The sequence below is a fragment of the Pezoporus wallicus genome, unplaced genomic scaffold (genome assembly GCF_028554395.1).
Source record: "Pezoporus wallicus isolate ANWC-B61680 ecotype Strahan unplaced genomic scaffold, APGP_CSIRO_Pwel_v1 contig_8746, whole genome shotgun sequence".
Lineage (NCBI taxonomy): Eukaryota > Metazoa > Chordata > Aves > Psittaciformes > Psittacidae > Pezoporus > Pezoporus wallicus.
The window spans coordinates 1-22,789 of record NW_026642307.1 but is presented as its reverse complement, the minus strand read 5'-3'; the positions used below and the strand labels follow the sequence as shown (position 1 = coordinate 22,789).

Sequence of the window (22,789 nt, the reverse complement as noted above, 5' to 3'; positions counted from 1 at the left end):
GGCGCCGAGGGGGGGGGGGGGGGGGGGGGGGGGGGGGGGGGGGGGGGGGGGGGGGGGGGGGGGGGGCCCCCGGGGTGACTGTAATTCATAATCACGGTCAGGAAGATGGCGGCAGGGAGCGGCGACACCGGCAGTAGCTCTCGCCCTGGCCCGCGGCCGCTCGCGCCCCGCCGGTTTTACCTGATTCAATGAGCGGCAGGGACACGCCGCCGCCGCCGCCGCCCGAGTTAGAAGAGGCCGGGGGCTCGGCCATGGCGGCTCCGGCCCCGGCGGCTGCCGCACGCTTGCTCTGTACAGTCGCTCCTGGCGGCGGCCGTTGCTGCCCGGGCAGGGTTTAGGACTCAGTCAGCGCCTGGCGCGGGTAGGGCCCGGCTCGGCATAGCCCTGTCAGCGCCGCCCCTCCCCCACCGCCAACCGCCCCCCCACTCCCCCCCCTCCCCCTCTGTGCTCTCTCCCCTCCCCTCTGCTCCGCGCGCGGGAGCGAGCCTCCCCCGCCGGACGTCGCGCTCGCGCTCCGGCTGCTCTCCCCTCCCCGCCCCCCTTCTTAGTACAGCCTCTGCGCCGCCGCCATCACCGCCGCGCAACCAGCCACGGCACCGCCGCCGCCGCGACACCTGGCGCCGGGCACGCCCGGGGGAGGGCGGGAGCGCAAGGAGGGGAGGAAGAAAAAGTAGTCCCTGTCCCGGGAGCGCGGGGAGCGGCACGCGGCTGGACGGGGTCGGTGCGCGTGTGTCCGCGGAACACGTGCCGGGAAGAGCGGCGGGGAGAGAGGACGAGGGAGGAAGGGAGAAGCAGCCCCGTGAGGGAACGAGAGGCGCGGGCGCGGAAGGATTGCGCGAGGAAGGCGGCTGGTGACGGAGCGCGCTGGTGGGCGGTGCCGCTCTGAGGTAGGGGGAGGCGGCGCTGGGTGCTTCAGGGTGCGCGCGGTTGGGAGGGTGCTTCAGGGTGCGGTCGAGGGCTGGGAGCCTGCGGCACCGTGGCAAGGCGGCGCGAGCCCCGCCGCTGCTGCTGCCGGTTACGACAGGGACCGGCCGTGTCGGTACCGCAGAGATAGGCTGCGGCCCTTTTCGGGGCCTAGATCTCCTCCTGAAAGCCCGTTACCGTGCTCATTCCTGCGCGTGCCCCGGGTCGGCAGAGAGCTGGGCACAGCGGTGAGAGCCTCTCGACTCGGGCAGCGGGCAGTACAAGCGCGTTTGCAACCACCGCATCGCCAAATGCTTTTACGCGGCATCTGTTGTGTTGCGGCTCCTGTCTGCTCCTTGAGGCGGATCTCCTGACTTCACATGCCTGTGTCAGTGAAGCTCCGTGGGTGCGATGCTCGGGAGCACCGCGGCTCCCCTAAACCTCACTTCAGTGCCTCCCGGAGAAGGGATCGTGTCCCTGCCGTCGCCTTTCGGAAACCAGTAGCTTTGTCTCAATGCCCCTCCCCAGCCCCACATCTGCAAATCGGTGCCAGCAGCGCCTCCACCTCACTCTGGCTTTGGGAGCCTATTTATAGGGTTTTCACTTACAGTTGCTTCTCACATCTGCCCAGCATGAATTCTAATGTAAATGTAGCACTGACTGTGCTCTTGCGTTTTACATCCAAGCCCTTCCTTTGTTTTCCCCATTCCCCACCTGTGGTGGCTTGGTACCCATCTTTGGAACCCTTGAAGTATTTTTATGGATCATTGTAGAAATAGGTGTGTATTTTATTAATCGCTCAACCTTCGATGTGCTTTCAGCTTCTGACAAAGAGCTTTTGTGCACCTGAGGAGCAGGCCCAGCAGTGGGCAGTTGTCCCAGAGGCATCCCAGAGGGCAGAGTCCTGCCCTGCTTCCTGATGGGTTAGTGCACAGGTCAGGTACAAACAAAAAGCCCACAAAAAAAAAAAAACAGCATTCTGTCCTTTTAAAACCTTTCTTTAAACGAGATCCACAGTTTTCTGCTTCCAGTACTGTTGCAAGCTTCAGACACATCATTCTTAAAGACTGCCTGTGTTCCTGTAGATCTCACTGCCAGACAAATGTGTGTTCATCAGCTAAACTTGGATGCACTTCAGCATCCTGGCTGTGCTTGTGTTTTAAGGAGCTGCGATCTAGTTGACTCTCCAAAACAAATTCCAGAGTAGTGCAGTGTAAACACATTTAACATGGCACACTGAACCAGAACTACTAATAGCAGTGTGCAAATACCATCCAGGAACTTTAAGGAAACATATTTTGTTCTCTTCACATTGTATTTAGAAGTGGAGGTTCTCCGTTACATATGTATTCCACAGTGCTGTATGTAAATCTGCATTAGCTGCCACTCTGTCCTTTAGTTGGTGGTGTGGTTTAGACCCACCTGGTAACTCGGAACCACACATCCATTTGCTCACTCCCCTCCTCCTCCAGGCAAGATGGGGAGAACTGAAAGAATGTAGACCCCACAGGTTGAGATAAGAACAAGCCAATAACTAAAATAAAGTAAAATATAGCGATAATAGAAAGAATACCAATAATAATGGGAAACGTGAAGAAATGAAAGCTCAGAAAACATAAGCGATGCACAACACAATTGCTCGCCACCAACTGACCAATACTCAACCTGATTGTATCAACGATCCATCCTTTCTGGGTAATTCTTCCCAGTTTATGTACTGGCCATGACATGCTGCAGTATGGAATACCTCTTTGGCTACTCTGGGTCAGGTGTCCTGTCTCTGCCCCTCCCAGCTTCCTGTGCCCCTCCTCACTGGCAGAGCATGAGAAGCTGCAAAGTCCTTGATCTGGATAAGTGCTACTTAGCAACAACTAAAACATTGCTGTGTTATCAGCATTGTTCCCGGACTAAAGCCAAAACACAGTGCTGCACCAGCTACTAGGAAGGAGAAAAAATAACTGTTGCAGCTGAAACCAGGACAGTTGCTCAGAGCAAATGTATCTGGCATCATTCAGGAAATAATGCCTTTTTTAGAGCATGCCTGTGGAAATTACTGTCTTCCACTCCAATTCTCCACAAGCAGAATGGACACCTCGTGCTGATGTATACAATTCCTCATTTTCCCAGTAGCCAAACTGGTGGGGTTTTTATGGTTACATGCTGGCCTTTCAAGCTACAGTATCTGTTTACTGCGAAATCAATTAAAATTCATAGCTGATTCACCCACATATTTACTAGGCATGCTTTATGCAACTGGGAAAGCTTGTTTCATTCTTGACCCCATCAAGTGGGTTGTGCTGCCTATAACAACTCCCGTGCTCCTGCTGGAACTATGTCTGTTCTTCCCTTCTTCCAGCATGAAAATGCCTCTGTCCTGAGAGAGCAAGTGTCACTGATTTACGCTTGCTAAGCCCTTTCACTTCTATAATAAAGGAAAAATAACTTTTTGTCCCCAAAAGGACAAAAAAAATAGGAAGCAGTTACAATAGATACGCAGATACAAAGATAAAAAAGACAGTGGATCACACATGTCTGAGAGATGTTTAAAGTCAACAGGATCTCGACATCAGACTCAAAACATGAGAATCGGGCACATGGTAAAATGAAGTAAGAGGTTATTTCAGGGTATTTACCTGCAAGTTTATCAGTCATTTAACTGGGGTTTTTCACTTGCTAAAACAGAAAGTAAAGAATGTCATGTAGCTATGTTATGCTACTACTAAATTAAACCACAAATAAGATAACTGGAGGGGTTGGGGGGAAGGGCAGGGGATTAGAAAAAGTGCCATAAAGTTTTTTTAATATCCAAGAACTCAAAGCCACTGCCAAACCCAGGTGCACTCTGCTAGAAACACAGCTGTGCTGGATATGGACCAGGAGTGTACTGGGGTCCACTGCTAAAGAAAAGTTGAACATTGCTTAAACATTCAAAGGTAGAAAGGATAAAATGCCTTCTTGAATTTAAGCATGGTTTAAGAAAATAAGAGGTAAAACTACGGTGTTTTTTAGAACTGTATGAGAATTTGAAAAATGGCACAAAAAATGGAAAGGAAGCAAACAACTGCTTGCAGGTGTTGTTTAAGAGCATAAACAAGTTCTCAGTCAAGGGGAAAAAAAAGAAACAGTTACTTTTTGATCTTGACTCCTCCCAAGATAAGGCGGGCAGCTGTCTGACTGACATTAAATAAACTGGTAAGAGAAAAACATGCTACTACCTGCTGCAACTCAGCAAAATAACAGTAGTGGGAAAAATAAAAAAAAAAAAACAACAACAAAAACCACCAACACCCCCCCCCCCCCCAACAAAACAAACAAAAACAAAACAACACAACGCCACCCCCCCCCAGAAAACAAACAAACAAAACCCAACCCATAAAAAACGAGCCCTGCACTCCATGGAGGAACTGAAGTAACACTGTACTAGATTTGAGTTTTTAAGTAATGTATACTTAATCCTATAGAATCACAGAATGGCTTGGGTTAGAAAGGAGCTAAAGATCATCTAAGTTCCAACCCCCTTGCCATGACTAGACCATGTCACCCAAGGCTCTGTCCAACCTGGCCTTGAACCAACCTTGCCAACCAACCAACCAACCTTGCCAGTGGTGGAGCATTTTCCACTTTGGTCAACCTGTTCCAGTGCCTCATCACCCTCACAGTAAAGAACTTCTTCCTCATATCTAACCTGAACTCCCCCTAGTTTAGTGTGAACCCATTTCCCTTTGTCCTATGCCCCCTTCTGATGAAAAGCTCTTACATCGTCAACAAAATTGATACCATTTTTTCAAATACAGCAAGGAAGAATCAGGCCAGTTTTGTTATTACATGAATTAGTTACATTTGAAACAATGCTTTGCCAACCTGTGGCCTTACATAGCAGGTAACAGCTGTTGTGTTCTAATTTTTGTATTTTTTATGTAACAGAAGCAGCAGTAGGATTTCAAAGCAGAACTCCCCATTATGCCTGCAACTACTGTTTCCTACTTGCTACTCCTTCCCTGCATTACCTCCTGCCTCTTAAAAAGTACATTTTTAATAACAGTTAAGAACACAGTTAAAAATCAAAAACTACACCACTTGGAGTTGTCATAGTCAATGCACGAGCTACAGAAACATCATTTCATAATCAAGATTTATTTGGCTTTTGTTTGGTGATCACAGACACACTGAACAGTTTCACAATTGTTTTTATTCACATAGTTTTTTAAATCTAGAAACTGTAATTCTGTTTGTTGGGGATTTTTTTAACCCAAGGACTACTTCACATATTCCTCAATTTATCTTTGTAGACAAGATGTTCTTTAAAACTGGATATGAAGTTACAGTATCTGGAATACTGACATAACATGTTATGTCTGCCAAGCAGCAACTTTTACTTAGTATTTAAAGATACAATAAGAGTTTCCAATCTTTCTCATCATAGCTACAAAGGTGTTGGAAAAAATAAAGCTGCAACTACCAAAAATAACTTTGTCACAGATATACATCACTCAGCGAGAAATCCAACACTAGGGAGCAGTTTCATTAGATAAGCAATTCTACTGATGGTATAACCATAGATAAAGATAAGTAACTAAAATGCTAAGACATTCTCAACATACCGTTATGAATTCCAAAGTCTGATCCATGTTATGCTTCATTTAATAGGATAGAAAAACTGTCCCTCTCAGTCTATGGAACATGAAGCCTAATTGAGGCTTCAAAGCCCTCTCCTTAATGTAACATCCCATTTATTTCTGGTTTCATAGAAAACAGACAACCAGTACATGATTTTACCACTTAAAAAAAGCATTTACACTTATCTAAATATGTAAAAAAATGGATTGAGTTGGGATTCTCTCCTTTTTAAAAACATGTTTTCTAGAACTACTAAAAAACTTGCATTTACAAAATAGTTGATAAAAATATTCCTCTGAATTGTACAAGAAAGGTATAAGGACCACCAATTAAAGACCTGGCACCAGATGTTACTCAGCCTTTGCTTCTTTCTCTGCTGCTGTGTCAGATGCTGGGGACTGAAAAGAAGACAAAGAAACAGAACACTTGTAGTATTTTTAATGCACAGGTTCGCTAACCTGACAGGCATAACAACCATGACTTGGTTCTACAGACCACATGCTGTGACAATCTGCTTATTCTCTTGGATAATGACTGACTGAAAACAAACTGTCTTAAAAAGGCTTCTATCTCCTCAGATGCATCACACTGAATTTCAGAATGTTGCTACTGTTACTACTTAATACACACTGCAAAGGACTTTTAAATTTTTTGAAAGAAAAAAAAAACATTACTGCCTTTATGACAGGAAGAGGGGGCTTTTTAACCTACCAAGCTAAAATTCCTGCATAGAGTGTTTAGGAAAGACACCACAGGTACACTTCATTCATTTATTCAGTGCAGCACTGTTAACGTCTTCTCAGAGTTTTGCAGTAACTTAGTGAGACTCAGAAACACAGTATAAATATATTAATATATTATATTAATTATATATTAATTATATATATTAATATATAGTATATTGTTAAATGTAATTTTGTAGAAATACATTCAGTGAACCAGAATGGTAGCAGCAGAGCTATACTATTTTTTAAATTCTATATGGTGTATATCTCAGCTTCAGAACAAATTTATACCATCTTAACTGACTGAAACTGCAAACTCCATTTACATCAGAAACTCTTTGCATTTGCAATGTAGATTAAGAAAATGAATGTGACATATCTATTAACATAAAAATTATATTTAATTATTGAAAAGCTTTGCAGCACCACCAGCAGAATAAACCACTGTAGCACCCAAACAGGAACCCCAACACCCGCTCAGCCTTTACTGCCACCTGGGGGAAGCTTCTGAAGGATGAAGTACAGAAGCTATTTCCATTTGCAGGGCTAGCTCTCAGTGAATGTCACCAAAAGTCCTCACGGGCCTTTCACCAGCCCAAGCGCATCAACAATGGCATCTCTGACACCTTTGTCTCAACTGAAAACAGTAATGTCCAACAGGACAGGCTACACTTCTGCCTCTTATAGACTTCAATATTCTATTAAACCTGAAATTTTGGCTGGCATGACCAACATGAGACCAGCAGGAAGATGTGCTCCAGAAGCCATCATCCACTCCTTGCAAATTTACATCATCTCTGCACTAGTGTACTAAACAGACCCCAGCTGAGAAATACTGCCAAATATAACAGTCACTGGTATTGCTGGAACACTGCATGCACAAATTATAAGACCAAATTACATGATAGTAATACAGAGCCAGAGCTGTGCAGAAGGGCAAGCTGACTACAGAATTCATACCTACAGCACAACTTTTTCACAAAGATCACACTGGAAGCTTGCAAATGAAAAACTGTTACCTCAAAGTAAGTGTCTTGTATGCTCAAGTACCATCCTGTACCTTCCCCATCCACCAAACCACATCACCTACCTAAAAAGCAAATACTCTTTTCCTCTACTTGAAGACTGATCTGTGCACTGGTAAGACAGAATTCAGATAGACATTTTTCTACCTTAAAAATTACTTCCCAGTGCAACAAACAGACAGGAAGCATGAATCACATCTTTACATTTAAAAAAAAAAACAACAACAAAAAAAACCAACAAAAAAAAAACAACAAAAACCCAACTCATCTATCTGACCAGCAACTCCATTGAACTCATTAAAATGAGTGAAGGATTCAGTACTGCAGAAACATGAGACTTATTCTAGGCTTACTGCCACATGAAAACTTGTGTTTCATCCAGCTGTTAACAGCTGTCCTAGTAGGAGGCACTGCTTCTCCCTACAGATCTTGTCCTACATTTAAAACTAAATTAAATGTCCACATTCCAGGGAAAGAATACAGTGTGGAGGATGCTTTAAGTTACTTGATCAGTAACTCAAAAAACTTCAGCAACACAGCCATTTTAGCACAGTATTACAGCCAAGACTGATTTAGCATGTTCATTTCTTCAGTGACAACTATTACTGGTTCTTGCACTTTTCTCTTCCACCCTTGCACGAACCTGTCCCTTCTACCAGCAGTGTCTCTATCTAGGACTCCTATAAATGTTACTTCAACTTTGATTAAATAATTTAAACTTCGGGTTTTCAATGAAAAATCCTTCCAGCGCCAAGAAAATGAATATTGCATTTGTCAAAAAAACTTTTTTATCAAGAAGGAACCTGTCATCCGGTAACCACAAAGGCAGACTACAACCCAAACCAAACCCTGTGAAGACAGACAACACACATGAACAGAGAAGTATACCCTCCATACATCCTGTATGTATTATTTTGGCAATACCTTCCTGCAGGGAAACCAGCCCCTCTCTGAAGGACATTATCCCGTGGTAAAATTCTCACCTTTTTTCTCAATTTCAGGGACTGTTACCACATTACAGCAACATTTTTGGGAGAAAATGGAATTTTCCAGGTGCATCTACTAACATTTCAATAGCCTACTTTCTTTTTTGGTGCTTTTTGGTAGGGTTTTTTGTTGGGGTTTTTTGGGGGTTGTTTTTTTTTTTTTTTGTTTTTTCAGAAATAGATTCTGAGAACTGTGTATGTTTCTGATAGGTATTTGGATAAACCAGTACAGGAAGTTATCCAACTGCTTTGCAGCAAAGAATACAGACAACTTTACCTCCTCAGTTTTAGCTTCTCCATTTTCTGCAGGCAAGTTGTCCTTTGTCTGTTCTTGGTTTGTCTCTTCTGTCTGTTTTCCTTTAGGCCCCTTTTTCCCCTTTGTTTGAACCTTCTTGTCCTCAGATTTATCCTGCAATGAAATAAATTTCCAGTACCTAAATTCCTATGACCTACTAGGCAAAGTTTGGAAATAATTAAAACCCACACAAAACCAAGATAGACTTGCTAAGCAGAGGGAGCAACTACCAACAACCAGTGAGTGAATACATAGTTCAACTGTAAAAAAAGTTTGTCAAACTACATATAGACCAACAATCACAGTTCCAGACAGTAAAATTAGAGAATCAAACTGGGATGAGAAGATTATTAGATTCTAGCAGCTAGACAGATTTGTAATATATGATTTAGCCTTGTGGCACATAAAAAATAACAATGTGGTCCTTCTGCTCTGTAAATACAAAGTACTTCAAACACTTTTTTCCCTCTAATATCAACAGGGCAATTTCCATAACCTAACCTAAACTAATGCACCGCCTACAAGTATCATTTCCAGTGCTCCTTTGTCACTGTTTCAGTCGCATCCTCTGTACCCACATGACTGTTGTTAAATGAGTATATAAAAAGTATTTATTCAAGAGCTACTTTCATATAAATACATAATACATCATCCCAGACATTCTCTACAGCAAAATTTTTCAAGAAATGACAAACTGTAACACTTTTTCTGGAAGGTACTATGTGAGTAAGTGGCAAGAGAACATAACCTCTAAGCAGAAGACCATTACACTTAAAATGTGTCTGATCCCATTAAAAATATTGTGTGCATTTCACAAGTATTTTCTCCAAATTGTGTCCTAATTTGTTGCCTGTGACCTAAAATCCACTCCCAAGAAATAATGTTCTTATTTTTGCATATTTTAAGTCATGTAGACAGGTATCTCAGACTACTATTAGGAACTATTTGGTCAGAAGCATTCTGTCCTATCTTCAAGCATTCTTCCCTACAAGACCCATACAACTTTCTTGCTTCACACATGCAACTTTCTAATAGTTATCTGAATACACTTCCAATTGTACATGAATGCTCATGTAAAATTCTGTCTTCATAAAAATACAGTTTTGCCAACGAATTGCAACTACTGAGCAAAAGTTCTAAGTTTTTTTACACCACTGGATACAAACATGCGGTAAGTTACATTACATATACAAGAGATGGCAAAGTAAGAACAGTCAATGCTGAAGCATCTTATTCAGGTAACTAAATTGTCAATGTCCACAAAATTTTAGAAATACTTTCCTCCTATTTTTAGGAATAGGATAGTTTCTGAAATCAAAGAGCACAGTGAACACAGTTGTAACATGCTAATGGAAAAAAGAAAATACTAAAAAAGTTAAAGGCTAAGCTCAGTATTACAAATTCAGGTAACAGACAGTTTCATAACATGAAGACTTCTGTAGTTTGATTGTCAAAATATATTTTTCTCCATTGCTATTTATTTTTTAAAAACTCACCAAGTAACTCCGTAATGAGCAAACTTCTTCAACCCGAAAAATACTGTCAGGGAAGTTTTTAGAAGTTACAAAGTTGATGCAAAGAAACATCTTTTTATGGATCAAATACAGAAAAAAACATAATTTAAAACTTAAAAATCTATCATTTCACTGGTAAGTGAAATATTTCTGCAATCATTTAAAGAAAAGTCCAGAGACAGCTAAAATAAAAAAGTACTGAAGCTGGAGAAGCAAACTACAAAGATTAAAAAGTACAAAGATTTTTACATTAACAAAAAGAAAGTTTTCAAACAGCAAGAGTTAAGTGACAGCACAAGTTCTAGAACAGAGGATCACATGTAAAACAAGTTACACATCTATTTGAATTGCCAATGGCAACAGCAGTTAAAAAAAAAAGAAAAAGATTGTTGACATATTAACATTACAGCAGCATTCCAAGGGGGCATCATGCAACGTATTCTACTTGATATTCTAAAATGACAACTGTTTGTGATGTACTTGGTTTGCACGAGTATGCTCCCAGCTATGAACTGTAGAAATACTTCTTTCTACAAATAGTTACAAGCAGGAAGCCATACCATGCATATCAGTCAGCACCGACCAGCAGCATTAAGAATTAGACGCACCACACAAAAGACACTGAAAAAAAACAGAATCAGAACTGAAGTAAAACTGGAAAACTTCCCCAAATTCTTTAGGCTTACAACTTTGAGAATAAGAATGCAATGATATTCAAACCATTGGAATGAAGGTGCATTACTGAGAAGTAACTGTTCAGTAGGATTAATGAGAACATCAAAAACCCTACAAACCAATGTTAGCATATTTGAAATTATTTTAATCCATACATTAAGAAGAAAACTTGTAATCGCAAAGGAACACTTCAAATCACATATACCAACAAGCCAACACACACACAGCCTCTTTTATTTCTCCCACAAAACAAAGTACTTTGTGCCTGTTATTGGCGGTGTGAAAGCTATATTGGAAAACCAAAAGATCATGCTAACCCACCCTTGTTTATGCACACAATACCTGTAAACTAGACTACATGAGTGAAACTCAGATCTTTTTCAGTAGCTACCTAAGTAATTCAAATATTTTTTTCTAACACACCACCTTAAATCTTAAGCTTATTTTAACCCCTTTTGTTACAGTGATGAAACACAATCCTTTGTACAGTTGCTTTGACGCTCCAGTAGTTCTGCTCAGTACCAAATTACCACCCAGGAACTGGTGTCCATATTTCTATGCAATACCGTGAGTGCTTAGCAAGATCTACTTGAACAGCGGCTAAAGGTACCAGTGGATACTGGCAGAAGGACCTGAAAAACTATGTCTCAGAGAAGTGAGTGTTCACACAAGTAACATGCGAAGAAAACTCTGGGACACCGTGCAGCGCCAGCACGAAACGGGATACCACTGGGCACTTGCACAAGCACTCAACCACCTCCTCTCCCTCTCCTCTTCCCTGCCACTCTCACCTTTGCCGCCGGCTTTTTTGGTTTCGGCTCTGCTTTGGCAGGAGCAGGTTTCTGCGAAGAAAGCACAGGTAAGGTCGAGATTCACCTCTCAGTAATCCCCTTTTCGGTACAGGAAGGCGCACACACCCCACGCACCCCGCTCCCGTACTCACAGCGGACAGCCGCGCCGATCGCCTCTTCGGCTAGGAACCGGGAAAAGAGAGAAGAGAAACACCGTAAGCAGGATGCTGAGCGACAGCGCCCCGGGCCTGGTCCGGCCCGCCAACACCGCTGCACCTACCTCCTCGGGGGCGTCCCCGTCCGCCGCCGCCACCTGCCAACACAAACACCGCGAGTAAGGCGGGGCAGGAGGGAGGGCGGCCCGGCGCGTGACGCTGCCGCTCGCCCGCCCCTTCCCGCCGCTTTCAGAGTTCGAGTCCCTGAGCGGTGAGGCGGCTGGCAAGACCCCGCCGAACCTTCTACGCACCACCGCCGCCATGCCCAGCGGGGCTCCCCCAGCAGGGTGGCAAAGGGAAGGCGACGGCCACAAACAGCGAGCGCTGGCGGCCGCCGCGCCTGTGACCGCGGAGCGCCCGTTTCTCTCCGGGCCCCGTCCCCGCGGTGCCAGACCTCCTTCCTCCTACCCCCTCACACACATACACCCCGCACCAGCCCGGCCCCTGTGTCGCGGTGCCGCCTTGGGCAGCGCTTTTCCCCGTCGTCGGTTCCGCTCGCTTCACCTTTCTCTTCGGCATGGCGGCGAGGCTGCGCGGCAGCGGCTCCCGGCCGCGACCCCCGGAGCTGCGGCGGCGGCTGCTGCTGCTGCTGCTGCTCCCGCGCCGGACACCGGCACCGCGGGGAAGGGAACGGCCCGAGCCCGGTGTCCCCCCCCCCCCCTCAGCCCCGTCCCTCCGCGGAGGCCCCGCTCACAGCCCAGCGCCGCCATCTCGCCCGCAGCCCTTCAGGCAACCTCTGGGCGCGGTGCACCCGCTAAGCGGCCCGGCGCGGCCCTCGGTGCGCCGCCTCAGCGCGCCGGCGGGGAACGCGGGTCTGCGCGGGGAGTTCCGCGGGCCTCGGTAAAACGAAGCGGGAGGACCTCAGGCTCGACCGGGGCCGCTGGGCCGCGGAGGGAAAAGGGGGCGACCGTCCCTGGGTGGGCTCGAACCACCAACCTTTCGGTTAACAGCCGAACGCGCTAACCGATTGCGCCACAGAGACCGCGCTGCCGCCGCCGCTGCCGCGCCCGCGGCTGTGGCATCGAGGCCCCGAGGCTCCGGTGTCCCGGGGCCCTGCCGGCGGTGACGGGAGGGGCGGGGGGAGCGGTTCCGCACAGCCGAAATAGCTCAGTTGGGAGAGCGTTAGACTGAAGATCTAAAGGTCCCTGGTTCGATCCCGGGTTTCGGCAACCGCTTCTTTTCCTGCCGGGTATCCGGCTGCAAAACGCCCCTAAAGCCAGCGCCGGAGAAGGCATCAAAACCCGGCCCCGAGTCATTTTTATCTCGGTAGGGAGCAAAGGAAGCTGCTTTTAGTTAAACAGGACGAGTTCAAGAAGCAGCTTGGTCTCAGCAGAGGGGAGAACGTCCAATAAAGCACAGGACCAGACAACAGCACATTTGCTTTCTTGTACTCACCCCAATGCATTTCATGTGAAACTGGCACTTGCAGCACAATACTGCAGCTTTATCCGATACACAAAAATAATCACCACGTAGTGTGAAACAGGTGGAAGCACCTGGCCAGGCAAGCACAGCAGCAGCATCCTGCTTGGCAGAACTGAAGCACACAAGAGGAACAAGCCTTTAACTTCATCAACCTTTAATTGATTGAACAACACAATCCTGTACAGCTGAGGACTGAGTTTGGGCCTGAGGTGCAAACAGCCCTGTAAGGAACCTGTAACGCCCGGTTTGAAGGTGGTTTTTAAAGATACAAACAGCTGAGAGTGCTCCAAATCACATTCACACTCTTCATCAGCCTTTGGCACAGCACAGTTTGACTTTTGAAAGAACTTGTCCACATTGAATCAAACTGGGATAGTGAAAGGTGTGAAAAGGGTCGAGATGAAGGTAAGGTGGATGGGGAGCTCTGCTGCCATACCAGGGACTGGAGAAAGAACTTAGCAGTACTTTAGGAATTTCAACTGGGAAGTGCACACAGGATCATGTTTTGAAGGAGAGGGAACCTGAGGACAAACTGAGAGCCAAGTCACCTATAGTTTAGGTACTTGTTAATGGTGCTTTGATAACATAAGGATTCCAAATGCATATTAAAACACATTATAAAGTAATTAAAAGTATAATTAAAATATATGTTAAAGATAGTAACTATAGCCAGAATACACATCTGTATCTCAATTTACATTTAAACTTCTGAATTTCAACTTATCTTGGTTTCTCTTGAAGAAGCAGATCATGTTTTCATCCTAAGATAACAAACGAGTCACAGGGGTTTTATCATTAAGTGGCTGTCAATAACACTGCAAGTCAAAGGCAATTTGCAATGTGCCAGACCTCCTGCAAAAAGCTGGACCTACAGGATGGAATTTGTATTTAAATCAGATAAAGACAAATAACTCCTCCTAAAATTATGGCCTCAAAAAAGCACTGAACCAGCATTCAAAACAGCTTCACTTTCACATGGAAAAGTGAATGGGGTTTGTTCTTTTAAGCAAACACTGGATTCCTTTCCCACTGGATTTTACAGCTATCCCATCAATAAAAACAAAGCCTTCGTTATTCTGCTTGCATCACTAGCTACCGATTTTATTTCCCCACACTTCGAGACACGTAAAGCAGGAACAGTCAATCCGGTGGGAATGTTTTTATACAGGAAACCCGCAGACATTCAGTAGTGGTAAAGTCACCCAGCAACACATGGCTATATCCTCCACCAGTCTGTGCTCATCAAAGAGAACAGCCCTCCCGTTGTCAGCTATTTGGCCAAAATAACTCCTATAAAACTCAGCATTCTATCAAGAAGCTCTGCAAAGCACCTGCAGCTCCGTGTTAAGGATGCTGAATGGATGAGGCAGCCACACACCCACAGTGCTCCCAAGGCCTGTTGCATTGTCTTTCACAGTCAGTTCAACACAGCAAGAACAGCTCCAGGGCACAGAATGGGGAGCAAGGACTGAAGACAGGACTGCATCCGAGAGCAGCACAATGACTACCTCTTTCAGAGATACACAAACAGGTTTTGAAGAGTAAGAATTACACTTTTTATACAAATAAGCACTTCATGACATACACTCAGTGCCAGGGGAGCTGGGGAAAGGTTGTGCTGCTGTTCAGACCCCGTCTGCAAGTGCTGGTTTGGTCTTCCACTTCTTTCTTTCTAGGATTTCTTCGTCAAAGATTTCTCTCTCCCTGAAAAGAAACAGAAAGCTCTGTAGTAAAAATAACCTCACTATATGAAACTGTGCAGGGTGTTACTGTAACACAGCAAGAACATTTCCGTGTATAATCATTTTGTTACTTAAGACAAGGAAAGAAAATTGCCATACAGGAGGGAGGATCCTGGACTCTCCTGCCCTTATGCTGCTCTCCACATAAACAGCAAAGTAGTAACAAAAATTCAGAGCATACTAAAAGATACCTCTTGCTCACAGATGGTCCTTTGATGTACTTCTCTTCTGCCTTCTTGTAATCTATATCATCCACAGCAGAAATGGCATAAATGATGGCCTAGAAAAGTAAGTGGTTCCAAATCACTGTTTGTAACTTAGCTTTTATTCCACGAGTATAAATGAACTGTCTCAGTCAATGAGGAACCTTATTCTAAAATCAATCACTTAGGAAAGTTGGATAAAACCTGAAACTTATAAATAACATAAACTTACCCTTTGTCTTTCCCAGGAGAGTATTTTAAAACCAGATTATGATACTCATCACAGTAATTTTGTTTCTACAGAGGTTACTAATGTTGTGCTGGGAAAATTCCTAGGAAGGACACTAAAAGTGTAACTGTAAAAACCAACCCAGCACCTCCCAAGCACAAAGAACCCAAGAAACCCCAGCGATAACTTGCCAAATGAATAAAAACCACCTCAAACCCAAAGACTTTAAGAGTTTCAGAAAGAATCAAATAGACTTGAAAGCAACAATTCTGCCTTTAAAAAACACTGCACTACCTAAAAATTCTCCATTTTGTGCTGACAGCTTAACAAGCCACAAACATAATTTAGGATTATGCAGAGTTGAATAGTCTTTGCCCAAGCTATAAAGAGAAACTAAGCAGCTTCATGCCCCTCGAGCTGCAGGGACCATGCAGGTGTGAACATACCTGCTCAGCTCAATCACCACTCAGCTCACAAGGAACACTGCAAGTCACTGAACTCAAATCACAAAACACTAAAGTCATTTCCTTCCTTTAAGGTGTAGTTTCTCAGAGTTTCTTGTTTACTTACTTCAGGCAAAAGAACATCTGAAATAAATTTTATTCCATCTCCATTTATGTGATGCAGATGTTTAGCCTCTATTTCGTGATACACTTCCTTCAAGTAGTTCACTACAAGGTCCAGTTGCTCTTCATCCTCCAAATAGGTTTCAACACAGGTCACATACTGTCTCGAATTCAGGAATCCCTTCAGCCACCGGGATTGCTTTCTGCTTTTCAAAATAGCCAAAAGATGCTCTTCAGCCCCCTTAGTCTTCACTATAAACTCCACTATCTTCTTATTTGCTTTATCTCTAGCAGCTCTTGTCCTGTCAGGAAGAAGTTTCCTGGAGGGCTTCTGAAGTGATGTTTCTGATAAAGACTCTTCAGTATTTTCCTCTGCCACATCTGGAAAGGTGATTTGGACTAAACCTTGATAACCTTCCTTTCTAACTGGGTAGCCTGAAAGGAAAGCCACAGTCATTCATACTTAAATACACAAAGCATTTGTGTATGCATACATGCTCACATACACAAATTGAACATAAGGGACTTGCTTGATGAAGTGTTGTGGTTTTTTTCCTCCCTTACAAAGAGGGTAAAAAAAACACCACAAAAAAGAAAATTAAGATTTTGCCTTAAGAAAAATGAGGGAGTTGAAGCTGTGACAGGAGCCCTAAAATTAACTCTCCACAAGGTGAAATAAGTGGTTTCCCCAATTGTCTTAATATTTAACTTCTGTTGCGGTTCTGATAACCCTTAAAGTGCAATAATGGCATGAGAATTTTACTGGCACTCCCTCACTGGGTCTGAAGCCTCACTCAACACATATGTAGACACTAGAGCTAAACTTGCCTCCCAAGAGAATACTACAAAAAATAATGGGTTCACTTACTGATATCATCAGCAAAATATTCCAAGAAGGATCCCGTAAAAGAATGACAACCTAAAAAGCCCAAACCAGAGTTATTTATCAGTTCAGTTAAGCCTGGGAAACAAAGCTGACAGTTTTGGTGTTACCTGTTTTCTGATGTATATCAGAATGAATGACATCTCCTTACCTACTCTAATTCGATAGTCAGAAATCAGTCGAATACACCACTCAATCTCCTGGCGATAATCTTCTTTGGCTCGTTCCTATAAAACAAGAGCTCTTTACAGTCCTAAAAGGAGTAGCCTACTGAAGCTTTTAGTCTAGGACACTAACCAGGTAACAGAAATGGCTAATGATAATGAATCAAAGTTTACTTGCAGTTTCTGCATTCTCCTGAAATTCAACTTCTGCCAGTGCTTTGTCACCCAGCGTGAGTGGCTTTGTGGTACGCGGGAAACCCGCAAGTGAAAAGAGTCCCAAGCAACTGCCTGCCTTCCACAGGTATTCTGCACAGCAGCCCCACTGAGATGGAAAAGGGTGTCAGGGGATCCCCTTCCTGCGTTAGTCTCCATCTTGTGGAGAATTACATTTAATTACATCATTGAATACAGCAAGAGGGGACAGAAGAGTGAACAGCCACAGACCAGCCAGCTGCACCAAACTCCTCTCACAGGGGCAGTTACACACTGTGATACCACTTTGTATTTTCCAAAGCATGCACAGACTTGCAGTTCCATGTTACTGGTAGTACTTACTATGAGGTCCTGCTTTTCTTCACAATCAAAGTGCTTCAGACTCCTAAGAGATACTGAGAAACTGGATGAAACAAAGAAACATGGTTAGGGAGAAGAGGCAATTGAGTTGCACCTCTGTATTTACTGCAGTTCTATGCCTCCCTGAAAATTAGATCTTGTGAGGAATTCTGAAATGCAGGTTTTATTAGTAAGGGTTTTCATAGTAAGCTACAACTATGGAATCTTTAACAACCGAGAAGTACCTGGTTTTAAGACAAAACTAAAGGCAGGCTGGTGTCCCCAGAAAGTTTGGGAATCACAAGTAAAAACCACTATCTGGGTCCCCAGCCCTTCTTTCATGCCTCACATGAGCATCAGCTGCTCACATGATGCCAGCTTATCTCAACCAGCAGCCTGCAAAGGACATAGTCCACAACTGCGAATCCTCACCTTGCTTGGTCCCTCCCTCCAAAATCAACCTTTGTTTTAACCAACAGTGCAATTGCGCTGTGCCAGGAAACAAGTACAGGGCACTAAAAGAAACTGGAAGTTTGGAATGTGCTCAGAATCCACAACGTTTACCCTTTTTTCTTGTCATTTGTATTCCCTTCTATTAACAGCACACAGGCCTTTCGGTGTTTCCGCTTCACAGTTTTCACCTGTTGAAAGGATGAAGTCTCATTAGCATCCTAAAACCCTTCCAAAGCAGGAGCATTTTCCATCTATGTTATACACTACACCCCATATGTAAAGGGAGTGACACAAACTTGAAAAAAGAAGTTTGGAAGTGGCAAGAATAGCAAGTTACACCAGTGAAGCATTTCTTGTTAGTGCACAAGGACCCGTCCTCTTTCTTTCCTTAGCTGGGTACAACCACCCTACCTCATGACACAAGATACAAAGGCTCAGCAGTACTGCTTTGCTCTAATAAACCCAGATGAGAATCAACCACATTTATTTTTTACATGCTTTTGTCATACATAAATTTACTTCTTTTCTCTTTGAACACTTCTACTGGAAGATTTTTAACATTTCCAGCTCTACATGAGTCACAAATGGCAAAAGACACTCGAGAACTTGGCAAGCAGCTCCTCATCATCCCCTCTGCAATATCCCTCCAAGAAGGCAGCGAGCTGTTCTTACCACTGCTGGCCAATACGGGTACCTTCGCAATCTGCACCAGACCAAAATCCCTTCTTCAATTGACTGTGGTTCTATAATGAAAAATAAAGAGTCCTTTAAAACATGACAGAAGACAGTTAGCTTGTCCTCTCTCATCAGCCGTCTTTAGGGAGTTTGGCTGCAGTGCTTAACAGGTTTCAACCCCACCACCCCCAAAAATGCAGCCCAAGTAGTTCTGAATAGAGCAAGTAAGAGACTTCATTCCTAGGCCCTTGCCCAGTTTGCACAACAATTTGTATTTCATTCTGTTTCAAAAAGCCTCTCTGGGGCATCAATTAAACGCATTTTATTCCAAGCTTGAACAAAGCTGGAGTGAATTTCTGGGAAAGTTAGCTTTCATCACCATAGCTCATCAGCAAACTACAAGCACATGTATGCTAAAAAGAGCACACCAATCTTGGGTGAAGTCTCACAGAGGTACTCCGACATCTCACCTTGATGTGATAAAACACTAGGAAGTTCTTCATCCTCCTCCTCTTCATCTACCAGAGGCGAGAGGCGAGAGAGACTCTCTGAGGAAAGTATCTTTGAAGACAGGTCAGACGATTCCAGTCCTGCCAAGAGCAGCAAGCACCAGTGTTCAGAAGCACGGAACAGTGACTAAAAAGGATCAGCTTCAGCCCAGGTGAAACATAACCCTCGAAGTGCCCCTGCAGCCCCCAGAGTCACTGGCACACTAGGGCCAGTCCCAGCACTCCCATTCTCAATCCACTGCCTAGGTAAAGGCCTAATAATCTGAATAAAAGATGAAAAGGGGGAAGGAACAAGAAGAGGCTGGTTTCAGGACTTTACACCAGCCTGTTCTTTTATGTAGCGTCATTTTATCTCCAAATGGCCAGCAGCAAAGAAAAAACTAAGCACAAAATCAGCAAGTCCTCTAGAGACGGGTAAGAACTACTGCTAAATACAGGTGTCCAATGCCAAACCTTAAACAGCCCCACACAGCCCCAGTGCCACAGCAGCATTTGGCTAGTGATAAAGTGACTGTGTTTTCTCCGCTTCTCCAAAACTTACACCAAAAGGAACCAAAACCAGCAATTCAAGAACTGCATTCACAAAAGCAATGCAACACTCCAAGATGAGTTACAGTGACCACACCATCAAGCAGGATGAAGTTTTCCCTTCCACGAGGGACATACCCACCTTCATCTTCTTCAAAGTCAGGCAGCTGAAACTGCTTTACTTTATTCATGACCACAGGTGCAGTATTCTTACTTTCCTCTTCTTCACACTGTGAGGATTTGCTATCAGAAAGCACCCCTTCATTAGAAGGCCCAGATGAAGACTCAGGGCAATTCCTGCATTTCCTTTTCCTGTATGAAGATGCAGTTGCACCGATCTTTTGGTCTCCATTAACTTGTTTTAAACTCACTGGCTTTTTCCTTCCATCTAATTGCTTTGCCAGACTTTCACTGCTGGTGCTTTTTTCCAAGTCATCCAAGGCACTTTTACAAGAGGAATCCAGTAATGTCCTTTTAAGTTGACTTCTGGTCTTTGCGCTTCTGACAGGTACCACCATGCCAGATGTGCAGGGGACAGACTGGGCAGACCCCTCCTCAGCAAAAGGCTGTACTTGATCCTCAGGGAAATCATTCCTACACAACACAGGAAATCCCACACTGCTTGGTTGTTTTCCTCCTTGCTTACTTTTTTCCTCCTTTGGTTTAGGGGAGACTTTATTTCCTGCTCTGGTTTTTGGCAACAGTCTGGGCTCGATGGTTTTCTGTCTTGGTGGTGATTCCGATTCCGGTTCTTTGAAGTTCTGACTCTCCGAGTTCAGTGTATGAGACAGGTCCTCAGTCTCACATCTGGAAGGGTTTGTTCCACTTTCATGTGCTTCTGCACTCTCCTCCAAAACAAAAGAACCTTTCCAGTTTGTTTTTTCTAAACTAGTCTTCAGGCTGGGGCTCTTTATTTCTTCTCCTTTCCTCTTGGAAGCCTGAGGCTCCAACCTTTCTTTAAAGAAGCTACAAAAGGGAGTCAGTGAGAGAGATCCTGAATGGTTCTCCTGCGAAAACCGAGTACTTTGCCTGTTTTCTGGAGGTGGCACTTCTTTGGGTGAGTCACTTGGATTCAAAATATCCAGGGCAATTTTAAGAGACCGGCGATACCGCAGCTCTTCCACAGCCTCACTCAAATTATTCCTTTGATCTGATGAAGAACAACATACAATAACCTTCATTCAAATTTAAGAACCAAGAAGTCTCACTTATAGTGTATCTCTTGTTTAAGATGCAACTTAACACTCAAATCACCTGTGATTCTTAAGGCAAAGTATGCAGAGACACAAGAAGCAAGCCTCCAGTGCCTTACTTTAGGGGAAGTACACCCAAGTATCTTCAATGTTCCTCCCAACATGCTACCCAAGGGAAGAGCAAAAGCAGCTGTGATGTTGTTTCATCTATTTTCAGACTTTACAGATGGAATGGAAAGGAGAAAAAAATGCAAAAAGAAATCCCAAACCCACTCAATAAATACATAAGTGTAATATAGATCTACTGTGTATGATTACATTCAGAGTATATACAAGGCAGCAAATATTGTGACATTTCCTCACCTAAATTAGAGGCAATGTTCACTATATGTTCTTCCTTCAGTGGTTCAGCATCTGCACAGCTCACACTGATCCTGAAAACACAACAAAGCTGGCCAAAAATGTCACAGCACTAAACACTCATAAAAGCACAACACTGCTTTCACCTGGCAATAAACTTGGAATATCTTCCCCCACCAAAAAAAACCCCACTTGTTAGGGGAAGCAAAGCAAAAAAGACAAATCTGTGAAGCATGTCTGAGCTAACAGTGAGTATGTTATTCACTGATGTTCCATGAGACACTACAGACAGCTCTACAGAGGCAACAGGGCTTGGGGTTAGCCTCTGTAAATCAACAGTCTGTTCACAGGTATCTTTAGATAAAGGAATTACGTTCTTTTAATGTTAGCATACAAACATGTAACAGTTAAACCGATACTTAACTGTTCTTTCAAACCAAGTATTTCAACTTCCAAAGAAATCTCCCTCGCAACTCCAGCTTTGCGCAAAACCTACATTAAAGAGAAAAACCTGCATTTAAAAAGTCCTTGACCAAGTGTCCCGAGTTCAGCTGTAGCAGTCATTTTTCCCCTTCTCAGTAGCTGGTGCAGTGCAGGGGATTGGAACTATATGATCTTCCCATCCTTTCCAACCCAAACCATTCTGTTATTCTATGTTTACTTGGAGCTCTCACTAACTACACTGTTTTAACCATTTCTAAGTTATATCCATCAACCTGTCCTCATTTAGACACCTGCTTTACCTTTGCCGGCCATAAACGCTTCTTCCAGGTGCAAAGAACATACTCTTGGTCTGTCATGACTGTGTTTCATGTAGTAAAGGAAGATTCCAGTGTGCTCTGAAGACAAAGGGAATAAAGGAGTTACCCACCACTCGGTCCATTTCTGTCTTCCCTTTTTTTAAGGGATACAGGACCTACACAGAACACATGGTTACAGTTATGCGTGTCTGCCTATTGAGATTATCATTACTTTGGATGCATCCTCCCAGGTTAGGGTCTAACAGTGTGTCTTCTTGCAGCCGCGCACCATAAGATGGCTTTACTGCGTACACAGACAAACAGTGCCACACATCGATCCACAAACACCGCAGCGGGCCTGCTCATTCGGCCACACAACAGCGGCCGCTTGGCCCATTCCCCGGTTACGCCCCGCGGTGCCGGTTTTACGCAGTTAACGATTTTAACCCGGCTGAAAGAGCTACGGAGCCCTTCCGAGGTTCTCCGCCTGGAAAAGCTTTAGGAAAGCCCCACCATGACCAAGATGGGTTTCCTGCGCCTCCAAAGCCGAGGCCTCGGCTCTACCGCCGGGAGGGAGCCGTCACCACAGCACCGAACGCCACGGGCCCGGGGCGCGCAGAAGGCTCCAACGGCCCCACCTCAGTCACCGCCTCCCGCCCCACCTTCCCCCCCGGCTTCCACCGCCGCCCCACCGGGACCCTCCGGCCAGGGGGGGCTCCCGCCGCTCCTCACCCCGCCGTTAAAGCAGACGGGCGGCCCCGTGCGGGAACGCGGTTACCGTGCGCGATCGGGACACAGCCACCGGCCCCAAACCGCCTCCG

The 22,789-nt window shown here is 44.6% G+C and overlaps 3 protein-coding genes and 2 non-coding genes across 5 annotated transcripts in view; 1 reads left to right on the top strand and 4 right to left on the bottom strand.

Moving 5' to 3' along the window:
* Window positions 1-418, bottom strand: part of BRWD1 (bromodomain and WD repeat domain containing 1) — a 55,938-nt gene extending 55,520 nt beyond the window's left edge. The window contains exon 1 of the mRNA XM_057428713.1: window positions 181-418. Within this exon, the coding sequence (XP_057284696.1) occupies window positions 181-253 (73 nt within the window). The 5' untranslated portion in view covers window positions 254-418. The remainder of the gene's footprint in view (window positions 1-180) is intronic.
* A 4,637-nt stretch (window positions 419-5,055) lies between these two features.
* HMGN1 (high mobility group nucleosome binding domain 1) lies at window positions 5,056-12,346 on the bottom strand. The gene is made up of 6 exons (XM_057428719.1): window positions 12,251-12,346; window positions 11,812-11,844; window positions 11,684-11,713; window positions 11,532-11,582; window positions 8,534-8,665; window positions 5,056-5,918 (listed from the first exon to the last, which is right to left on the bottom strand). The coding sequence occupies exons 1-6, from the start codon at window positions 12,263-12,265 to the stop codon at window positions 5,871-5,873; spliced, it is 309 nt and encodes a 102-aa protein (XP_057284702.1). The 5' UTR covers window positions 12,266-12,346; the 3' UTR covers window positions 5,056-5,870.
* A 308-nt stretch (window positions 12,347-12,654) lies between these two features.
* On the bottom strand, window positions 12,655-12,728 carry TRNAN-GUU (transfer RNA asparagine (anticodon GUU)). The gene has a single exon. It is a non-coding gene; the product is annotated as a tRNA-Asn (tRNA).
* A 114-nt stretch (window positions 12,729-12,842) lies between these two features.
* On the top strand, window positions 12,843-12,915 carry TRNAF-GAA (transfer RNA phenylalanine (anticodon GAA)). The gene has a single exon. It is a non-coding gene; the product is annotated as a tRNA-Phe (tRNA).
* A 1,788-nt stretch (window positions 12,916-14,703) lies between these two features.
* Window positions 14,704-22,114, bottom strand: PWWP3A (PWWP domain containing 3A, DNA repair factor). The gene is made up of 13 exons (XM_057428720.1): window positions 21,972-22,114; window positions 21,653-21,720; window positions 21,232-21,302; window positions 19,818-20,825; window positions 19,109-19,228; window positions 18,636-18,706; window positions 18,075-18,151; window positions 17,514-17,574; window positions 16,946-17,021; window positions 16,780-16,830; window positions 15,916-16,346; window positions 15,105-15,193; window positions 14,704-14,875 (listed from the first exon to the last, which is right to left on the bottom strand). The coding sequence occupies exons 1-13, from the start codon at window positions 22,026-22,028 to the stop codon at window positions 14,797-14,799; spliced, it is 2,259 nt and encodes a 752-aa protein (XP_057284703.1). The 5' UTR covers window positions 22,029-22,114; the 3' UTR covers window positions 14,704-14,796.
* Window positions 22,115-22,789: the final 675 nt, after the last annotated feature.